The following is a 10695-nucleotide window of genomic DNA, read 5'->3' as shown; positions in this document are numbered from 1 at the left end:
TAACTTGTCATCCCGAAGGCAAATAAAGGCGGCGCGGCCCCGCCGCCCCGGGCGCGCTCCCGCCCCCGGCCTCCCTCCCGCCGCGGGCCCGCGCGGCTCCGTCCCCGCGGCCTCCCCTCCCCCACCCCGCCTCGCGCGCCGCGGGCGGGGCCCCGCGCGGGGGGCGGAGCCGGCGCGGGCGGCGGGGGCCAGGCCCGGGGATTAGTTGGTTTCGGAGCCGAGGAGGGAGTCCGGGCCGTGGCGAGCGCGGAGCAGACAAAGCCACGTACGGGGGGGCCTGGCCGGAGGTGCGCTCGGGGCTCGGTGGCGCCCCAGCCCGCACTGAGAGCTTTGGGGACCCGCACGCCGCCCCGCCACCCGCCGCCTCTTTGCAACAGGTCCGCCGCCTTCGGGCGGCCTCCCTCTGCGCTCCCCTCCCCCGCACCGTGCGACCCCCACACTCCGGGGTGCCTCCGCTTGGCTCCGGGCCGTCGTCTCGCCACCAGCTTCGATGCGGTTCGGGTCCAAAATGATGCCGGTAAGCGGACGGGCGGTAGGGGCCGGGACCGGAAGTGTGCGGGGTCGCGGGCAGGGGTCTGGTGCCCGCCTTCGTGCGGGTCCTGAGCAGAGCCCGGGGATGGCGGCGGCGGGGGGCTGAGTCCGCGTCGCGGGTGGTCCGTGCATAGCTCACCTCCCGCGAGCGGCTCCATCCTCCCCACCCCAAGCTCCCGCGTGCGGGAACGGGGAGACCCTCACCGAGGGTAGGGGTCCCAGCAACTGCTCCCGAGCCGGTGCGGCAGCCACTCTAAACTTTTCTTTTTCTGTCTGGCTGGGTCCTGACTTTTTTTTGCAGTTCCTGAAGGTCAAGAACAAGGGAACCGGGAATCTTATTTGCTTTGTCTTAAAAAAAACAAGAAACAACTTCAAGTTGGCATGAAATACACGTACCGAAAAGCGTACCTTTTGTTTTTAGTTGAATTTCGATCTTGATATCGGTGATGGCCAACTCTTTTTATCTGGAAACTGATTTTAATAAATGAAGCCTCAAAGTTTTTGATAGCAGTAAAAACGCATTTGCCTGGCTTCCACCGTTTCCACAGCTTGTTTAGCGAGCCCTCGGAGAAGGTTGGTGAGTTCTTTATAGACTCCGTAGGCTTTCGACGTGTCCACCAGGCCACACAGGTGAACAACAGGTTTGAGACGTTTGAAATGCCCTTTTTCTTCAACGGTCGCAGAAGCTGGAGGGTTGCAGTGGCTTATGCAGATTTCAGTAGCGTGTTTCCTCGAGGAAATTGTATGTACTTTACACTTCTGCCACTGAAGCAGGATTATCTTGCAGTCGAGCGATGTTTTCTTATGGCTTCATTTGTGGAAACAAAGAAATCACTTTTCTTTTACTTTTATAGAGTCTGTGGAATGAGTGAGGACAAATTTTGTGTATATGCAGTCACAGATGCAGAATACACTATCTTCTGGCCCCTTAGCTTGTGTTGTGGGAGGGTTTCTTAAACTTTCACATACTGGACACATTTGATTGATTGGTTTTGATAATTCAGTTTAGATGGTTTGGGATATTTTGTCCTGCCAGGATTCAGAGAATTTGAAAGTGTTAATAGCATTATGTGTCCTTTTTTAGTTTGATACCTGGTTATGAAGTTAGGTTTGTGATGTGAATGACCAATATTTAAAATATGGAGAAGGGTGAGGGATTTTGTCATTAAAATGTTTCATTCCTTGTATTTACATTTCTTTGCCTAAAAATAACTTTCACAGTTTGTGATTTTTTTCCTTAAAAATAGGAGCAAGACAAGTGTTTGTTGTTGCGGTATGCTTTCTTTCTTAAAGATCAGTTGTATGTTAAGGTATTCTTTGGCCATTATTAATGATGATGAAAGTTTTCCTTCTTACATACCAGATCATCACAATGTATAGAAAGTTATATAGCTCTTTAGGCTATTGCGTTTCCTAACGTCAGTAGAATCTTTTTAAAAAAGATTTATTTTTCTTAGACTGTGCCGGGTCTTCCTTGCCGCCCGTGGACTTCGTCTAGTTGCCGGGAGCGAGGGCCACTCTTCGTTGTGGTGCGTGGGCTTCTCATTGCAGTGACTTCTCTTGTTGTGGGCACAGACCCCAGAGTGCTGCCTCAGTAGCTGTGGCACACGGACTTTGCTGCTCCTTGGCATGTGGGATCTTCCTGGACCGGGGATCAAACCCGTGGCCCCTGAATGGCAGGCAGATTCTTAACCATTGGACCACCAAGGAAACCCTGTCAGTAGAATCTAACAGGACTCATGATGTGGTGGCATGTGCAGTATTTGCTCAGCTCCTACCTTTGTGACCATAGCCTTTTTTCTTTCTTAGTGTTTTGTTTCACCATCTGTAAAATGGGGGTTTTAGTAGTAACCTAGCTTTAGGATGTTTGTGAGGATTAGAGTTATTGTTTATGAAACAGTTAGTGCCTCCTTGCCTCTCTCGGGATAGTTGCTAGATAAGAACTTCTCTTGAATTTGTAACATTGGTTAGGTTAAACTGGAGATTCTTATACTGGTGACACATAAAAAATATGAAAAAAAATTTCATTTATTAACCTCTTGTTATATCTTTATCCTGTAATAGTTGGGATATTTGAAAATAAGACTGTTTTCTTAAATATATCTCTTCTCTTTAGCTTTTAATATGGATTTTTATTCCATCATCAAGTGAGGTTTTAAATTTATTACTTTGAAAAACTAACCAATTTATCAAAAAAAAGCACTTTGCTTAATAGGGAAAAATGGATAGTCTCAGAATGTAGACAATTACCTTGATATGCTTTCTTGTTGAGGTGAGATGTTCATAACATAAAAATGACAGTTTTAACCATTTTAAAATGTACAGTTCTGTGACATTAAGAATACATTTTTAAAATTGCTTTTACAGGAATGCTGGAGATAACAACTTGCTATTTAGACTGCATTATATTAAAGTTGTGCAAATAAATTATGTTCATGTGTTTTCTCAACAAATGGTAGAGAATCAAGTGAATTTCTTTCATGTGGGACATGAAGTGATAATTGGATCCCAAATCAGAAGGGGATGATGCATTTTAGTAGGCTAACTAAAAATAAGTAGGCAAGTGCTGAGAATCACAGTAGAGATAATGATAGGGTACTGCAGAAAAGGGTGTAATAATTACACTCATTTTGAGATACCTGCCATAGTTGGTATGTCTGGTTCTGTGATATTTCCACAACTTGGTGAGGAGAAACTGATTACTCCTTCCTACTTGACACTGTATCTTTTTCTTCATTAAAGAAACGTTATTTGTAGTTTGGCAGTATGGCTGTTTAATGAGGCATTCTCATGTTGTATTTATCAACTAAAGGGAAATCGTCATTAAAAGCAACATTTCTCAGCTGTTTAAAATTATATCAGATATCTTTTTTCATTACTTTTCATTTTGTGAAGTGTTGTATTCAAACAAGAATATTTTTATGAAAGAGCTTGCTGCTGCTGCTGCCAAGTTGCTTCAGTCGTGTCCGACTCTGTGCAACCCCAGAGACGGCAGCCCACCAGGCTCCCCTGTCCCTGGGATTCTCCAGGCAAGAACACTGGAGTGGGTATGAAAGAGCTTAGCTAACTCTAAAAGCATTCCCTGTTCTTTTTAGATACAGTTTGATAACAATTTCTGTTTGTACCTGCTGCTCAAAGGTAAATGAAAAAAACCTGCTCACAAAACCACACAGTGTTCCACAGTGCCGTGTGGAAGGCCAGAGGACTTGAATTTGCCTGTCTCAGTGGTTGATGTCATATATGTGGCATTTATATTCAGCTGTGATAGAAAATGAACTGTATCTGTGCTGTCCAGTGTGGTAGCCACCAGCCACCCGCAGCTACTGCACTTAAAATGGGACTAATGAGACCAAGGAATTGAATTTAAAAAAAAATCTAATTATATCTAAATAGCCACATATGCCTGATGGTCACTGACTGTATCGACAGGGCAGTTGGTTTGATGAAGGGGCACAAAGGAGCATTTTACATTTGAATCCCATATTTGCAGCTTCACATTTACGTTAATACTTTAAATGAAATTGTAATGGGTCGTTTATCCCTAATGACTTGGAGAATGGGTTTTCCGATTATTTAATTTAGTGTTCTGTTTAAATGAATTTCACCACAAAACCCTAATATGGATAATATTTTGGAGAAAATAATAGCTTATTTTAAAGAGCTCAGTTGAACTAATCATGATTTATTTTTAGGTTTATGGCATTTTATCTTTCAATGCTACAGAGGTATCATAATTACGCCTAGCAATTTCATTATGCTGTGAAATATCATCTGATTATTGGAACTTATAATTTTGGAAGTCTGGGACCAAAAAAATGGGATATTGCAGTAGCTCCTTTAGAAGTCTCATTCTTGGTCAATCAGATTTATGTATTTCTAAAGGCAGCTTAGTCAGCTCCCCAGCCTGAGAGCTTAACTTCTGCTGAAATACTTGTATTATTTTCATGTTTTAAAGTATTATTTGTATTATATACTGGTTTTATTTGCACATACTTTCCCAAACTGAAATTGTGTTTTGAAATGACAAACCTTTTCAAGTTGTAGCTTTGGAACATTGTATTATTATGATTATACCATGTTCTGAAAGAATTCCTTTTTGTTGTTGAGAAGTAATGCAGTCCATTAGCTTAGGTTTTATTTCAGAATAAAGTTTAAGGTAGGTTCTCTATAGAACTATAATTCTCAAAGGCTGTTAAACAAATCATCTATTTAAAAGAAAATGTGCAAAGTATCTCACATTTCCTGTGCTGTAGTGAAATTTGTTTCTTGTGACTTATGCTACACTAATTAAAAGCCGAAAAGAATTTTAACAATTTCTGTATTTTTACCTGTTTGAGAGAAACTGGATTTAGACTTTATAAAGAACTGTAGCACAATCATACACCTGCTTATATTGTAAAAATTAACTTAGAATTTATCTTAGAGGGACACAGAGGGTCATTTATTCATACACTGCTTCTAGGAAGAACTGTTTTCTCTCTCTCTCTACGTTCCCTGTCCCCCAGCAGCAGATGGTAAAAACAAGAAAACAAAACCTCTCTTTTCTGGAGCTTTTAAGGAACACTGTAGACCTTTATCTCTTGGTAATCTACCATAGTATGTGAGACTTCTTAAAACGTCTTTCTAAAGTGCACCTAACACTGAGCCATTCTTGCAGCTCATGTAAGGTCCAGCCTCTTTCTAGTTCAAATAGGGTAACAGCGTACCAATACATATTGATATGATTTCCATCATGTACCATAAACCTCTGAATCAACCTGAATATTCATTGGAAGGACTGATGGTGAAGCTCCAATACTTTGACCACCTGATGTGAAGCGCCGACTCATTGGAAAAGACCCTGATGCTGGGAAAGATTGAGGGCAGGAGAAGGGGACAACAGAGGATGAGTTGGTTGGATGGCATCATCGACTCAATGGACATGAGTTTGAGCAAGCTCCGAGAGATAGTGAAGGTCAGGGAAGCCTGGCATGCTGCAGTCCGTGGGGTCGCAGAGTTAGACATGACTGAGCGATTAAACAACAACCCTGTAAACCTCTCACCAGCCTTTTCTACTTACAAGTACTGCAAAGAACATGAAGAGTGGGATAGAAGAATTCAGGAATCCAGAGTGTTCTTTTCAGCTCATGCCACTTTTTCAAGTCAAACATTATTTAAATATTTCTCTTTTTTCATGATACTGAAGCAGGTACTGAACAGAACATTTTCTTTTAATCAGATGTCATTGAGAAAAGCAAAAACAGATGACAGACCTTGTGAGAGGTATACTTAGGCTGGAGTGGTAGGTGTGACAGTAAAGTTTTTCATCTTGTTGGGGAGAGCTGAGAAGTCTTAGTCATTAGGAGAGCCTTCAGGAGCACTGAACATTAAGGACACAGTGATTCTTAAAACATTCTGCATACTCTCTTATCAGAGGAAAACTCTCTTATCAAAGAAATGCAAATTCCCAACATAGTTAGAGCCTGTGTAGGAAAAGTAGCTTCACAGACTCTGCGACTGTGGCCATTTTTAGCTTTTTTCTGCTTAATATTTATCCAAACACAAATGATTCATTTGGTTAACGGAACCAGATTTTTCATTGAAAATTTTCACGGGACCAATAAATACTGAATTTTCCCTTTTGAAATGCGTACTTCAGTGGTTGTTCTAGAAACAGATTTGTGACTTAGTACTATTTATTTAAATTTCCAACATTTCAACCAGAAATCCTTAAGACACAAGTTTAGAAAAGTAATAGAGAATCATAAGGAGTAAACTATTGTAAAATATTGCTTTAAACTACTAGTGGTAATAATAAGAAATGATCCAGACAGTGTGTTAATCTTCCGTAGTGGAAAGAATAATTTCTCTGTCAACTGGTATGGTTGAAAGCCCCATGCTTTTATTTTCCACCCAGGGTGGAGAGGGAGCTTCTGCTGGAACCCCTTGTGTGCCCAACACCTGCCCCTCTGTTGGGCTGCTCATCTCAGATAATCCGGTTTTGACCCTGTGAAGCAAGGCTTCCCTCTTCTCATGTAACAAAGAATTTGAAGCCCATAGGGTTTTGGTAATTTACCCTGGGTCACTTGGCAGAAATGAGATGAGAACCAGGTCCACCTGTGAAGAAATGCTCTAGAATGTTTCTGTATACTTATCAAGACAGTAGTCATGGTATTCTTTTGGCTAATGACAACTTCAAATACTGGTTTATAGAGCATAACACTAATTATTTTTGACTTTAAGGAAAACAGAGATATCTTCCCATATGTAAATCCACACTGGGTGATAAATTATCAAGTTTCGACTGATGTGGAGCTGACTTCACCCTGTGCAAAGGAAATGGCTCAGTGACTATTATTTTTTTCTACCTTTAATGCTTCTATAGAGATCTCGGCTCTTTCGCATCATCTGGGAAAGAGAAGGGGTGTAATGATTCCTTTTTTCTTCTTCTTCTTTCTTTGATACAATTGCCTTTTGTCTGAGGGGTATTGGATAATCTTGCTTTTGATGGTATGTTTAAACAGGGTGTGAACGTTGTGAGGTAGGAGAGTAAGGGTCAGAGTGGAATGGGTGGTTAAGAGCCACGGAGGGCAGGGAACTAGAGAGTCTGCTGTGAGGTTGCCGTCTTTATTGTGCAGTCTTTTCCAGGGGCTTGAGAGGTGAATCTGTGACTTGGAGGAATGCCCACTGCTGGCAGAATCTCCAGATGAGGACAAAGTGACAGCATCTCCCCTTGCTGCCCCAGGGTGGTGTGTATAGTGAGGAAGAGTGATTCCATTTAATCAGATGAATTTATTGGAAATAAACTGGAGACTGGTATGGAATGAAATCATATTAAATCAGTGATCTTCCTTCTTCCTTATTAACCTGCTGATTGTTTTTGGATGGCCTTTTGGGGACAACATCTGTTCAATAAGTGTGCAGTGAACACCCACTATATTCCAGGCACTGTTCTCAGTGCCATGGATACAGGAAAGAAGATGACAGTTTTCAAGGAGCGTACCTCTCCTGAAGCTTAGTGGGAGGCTTGGAGCGGAGAGGATATGGAAAGTAGAAACAAAACAAAAGAGTTATGTAGGATTTAAACAGCATGTGACTAGGACGGCTGCTGTAGATTGGTGGTCAGGGAAGTGACATCTTGGCTGAGACCTGTGCAGATCTGTGGGAGGAGCAAAAAGCTATGACAAACCTAGACAGCATATTAAAAAGCAGAGACGTTACTTTGCTGACAGAGGTCCATATAGTCAAAGCTATGATTTTTCCAGTAGTCATGTATGGATGTGAGAGTTGGACCATAATGAAGGCTGAGTGCCAAAGAATTGATGCTTTTGAACTGTGGTGTTGGAGAGGACTCTCGAGAGTCCCTTGAACTGCAGGGAGATCAAATGAGTCAATCCTAAAGGAAATCAACCCTGAGTATTCATTGGAAGGACTGATGCTGGAGCTGAAGTTCCAGTATTTTGGCCACCTGATGCGAACTGACTCATTGGAAAAGACCCTGAGGCTGGGAAAGATTGAGGGCAGGAGGAGAAGGGGATGACAGCGGCTGAGATGGGTGGATGATATCATTGACTCAATGGACATGATTTTGAGCAAATCCCAAGAGATAGTGATAGGGAAGCCTGGCGTGCTGCAGTCCATGGGGTTGCAGAGTTGGACATGACTTAGTGACTGAACAACAACAACATATCAAGTAGGCAGAATTCCCAGGGGATGGTGCAAAGGCCTGGAGGAAGCAAGGGGGACTATGAGGCCGGAGCTTAGTGGTTGGGAGCGAGTGACTGGAGTGGAGGTAGAGAAGTGCAGCCTGTAGGCTTTCCTGGGCGGGGCGAAGAGTTTAGTTGCCAGGGGAAGGGATGTGACAGCCCCTGGAAAAGTTCTAAGGAGTAAAAGTGACATAAATGGAGAGATTAGAAAAGATGCCTCCATTGCTGTGTGAGAACAGATTGTGGAGGTGCCACAGCCAAAGAACTGGGAAATATGGGGGGAGCCTGACAGCCCTTGTGGTAGGAAGACGATGGAAAACCACCAAAGATGGATAAAAGCTTTATCATATACTGTGAGGGCCCAGCAGTTAGTGTGAACTGGCTGTGAACTCAGTCCATGCAGTGTGTGACTTGCTCTAGGCGTTCATAAGCCCCAGGGATGAGAGAAGGGTTGATCTTACCCCAGGGTTGGGCATAAGATCAGGACAGGGATGGGCAGGGTTACTCCACGTCCACAAGCTCCTCCTGTGAGACTCAAGAGAAACCAGACTTGTTACATCCTTAAAGAGCTCTGCAGAGCTTTAGAGAAAGCTTGTCGCCGTGCGTGGAGATCAGTTCCTTTGCGGATGCCTTAACCCTACAAGTATTTTACAACTGTGCCTTCCACCCCATGATCATCTACTTTGAAAGCTTCAAGTGCTTTCACCTACAAGTTCCTTCACCTTTTTTTTTTTTTTTTAATCAATGGTAATCCTCATTTTATTGACAAAGATACAAAACAGCCAATGACCTAGGAAATTGAAATCAGAGCTGACTTAAATTCTAGAAAGAGTCTCTTCCTGCCAGTGTTTTTCTGTATCACAGCAATATCTAGTTGCTAACTGCTAGCTGTTGATAATTTGTGACGTGTAGGTTATTACTGGACTTCCCTGGTGGCTCTGATAGTTAAGAATCTACCTGCAATAGGGAGACCTGGGTTCGATTGCTGTGTTGGGAGGATCCCCTGGAAGAGGGCATGACAACCCACTCCAGTATTCTTGCCTGGAGAATCCTCATGGACAGAGGAGCCTGTTGGGCTACAGTCCATGGAGTCACAAAGAGTCAGAGATGACTGAGCGACTAAGCACAGCACAGGTTATTATTATTATTATTATTTTCTTGTAATTTGTTGATCTGGAAAAGGGGACTATTTTGGATACTAATTTTATTTTAAAGTTAAATAGGATCTTTCTCTGGTAGGTGTTGATCGCTGCTTTCGGTCACTAAGAGACCTGGATGTTATCCTGCATTCCATCCATTCTTCCATTTTCTCCCATGATGGTTTCATCACTATGTCCCGGACTCCTCCTCTCTAGCCCCTGGTGCTCTTCTTCTGTGTTACCCCTCTCCTGCCTGGAAGGGGTGATCCTCTCCTTATTTATACCTTTACTGTCCTTCACCCCGTCAGTCCATCTCCACACTACTTCCATGGTGATCTGAGATAGTGTCTGTTGCTCCCCCTGTCCAGAATTCTTCAAGACTGACTTGTATTACGTATAGCATACCAACATAGTCTCATTAGCTAGATCCAAAGTTTCCTTATCATCTGGCCCAGTGGATTTCAGCCTTTTTTGTGTCCAAATACACTTGTAGAATATTTGGCATCTCAGTGGGGAAGGGAAGTGATCGAAAGACTCAAAACATGAAGCAACTCAGCCCTTCACACCCAGCGCCTGCTGCGGAGGGAAAGTAAGTGGTGCGTGTGCCTCGTGCCTGGCAGAAGGGCAGCCCCCTTCGCCCTGCTCAGCCGGCCTGCCTTCAGGATTGCAGGGCAGTTGGGGAAGAAGATCTGCTCACTGCCTCCTTCATGCTCCCAAGGGACGCTGTGTTAGGACTCTGTGGGGCTTGATGATCTGTTTTCCTCTAGCTGGCAGTGAGTTGCACCTTCTTGTATATTGACGTCCATCACCTGCTCTGCGCCGTCTGACTGGGCCTTAATTGTCAGTGTGAAATAAGTCGTGTATGTCCCGAGTTTCTGCATCACAGCTGTGACTCAGGGGTTGAGAGGTGACCTGTTCCTTCTGTCTGACCTCCCACCTTCCTGGTTTCAGCAGTTCCGGGGCTGCGTGACGATAGCACGCCGGGTTTCCTCTCACTGCTGTGCCTTTACATGTGCCATTTTTCTGCCTGGACAGCCCTCTTCTTGTCTGACTCATCCTACCCTTTTCGGTTCAGTAGTATTCCTTGAGAGGGGTGGTTTTTTTTTCCTGTTCTCACTGGACGTCATCTGAACCTCCACCAGGAAGGTCTCCGGTTGTGTCACGTGTTTGCGGGGCCCTGTGGGGCTTTGTGCTCTGTGTGCAGCTTGAGGGTGTGACCCATCCTCTAGTCTGTGTTTCTAACACTGAGCACAGTGTTTGACACACAGTGGCATTTAATAAATGTAGTTTGGGTGAATGAATGTTCTTATTTTTAATTTTCCTTGGGGAGGGTAGTGCTT

The 10695-nt window shown here is 43.7% G+C and overlaps 1 protein-coding gene across 2 annotated transcripts in view; it reads left to right on the top strand.

Moving 5' to 3' along the window:
- The first annotated feature begins 431 nt into the window (after window positions 1-431).
- TP53BP2 (tumor protein p53 binding protein 2) overlaps window positions 432-10695 on the top strand; it is a 67510-nt gene continuing 57246 nt past the window's right edge. The window contains exon 1 of one of the 2 annotated variants that reach the window (XM_061382310.1): window positions 432-517. Coding sequence is in view for 1 of the 2 variants with exons in the window: in XM_061382307.1 (XP_061238291.1) it covers window positions 491-517 (27 nt within the window). In the remaining variant the exon portion in view is untranslated. The remainder of the gene's footprint in view (window positions 518-10695) is intronic. The other variant, XM_061382307.1, reaches the window with a different exon arrangement.

Source organism: Bos javanicus, chromosome 16 (genome assembly GCF_032452875.1).
Source record: "Bos javanicus breed banteng chromosome 16, ARS-OSU_banteng_1.0, whole genome shotgun sequence".
NCBI classification, from domain to species: Eukaryota; Metazoa; Chordata; class Mammalia; order Artiodactyla; family Bovidae; genus Bos; species Bos javanicus.
Note: the sequence above shows the minus strand (reverse complement) of the source record. Positions and strands in the feature narration are given on the sequence as shown.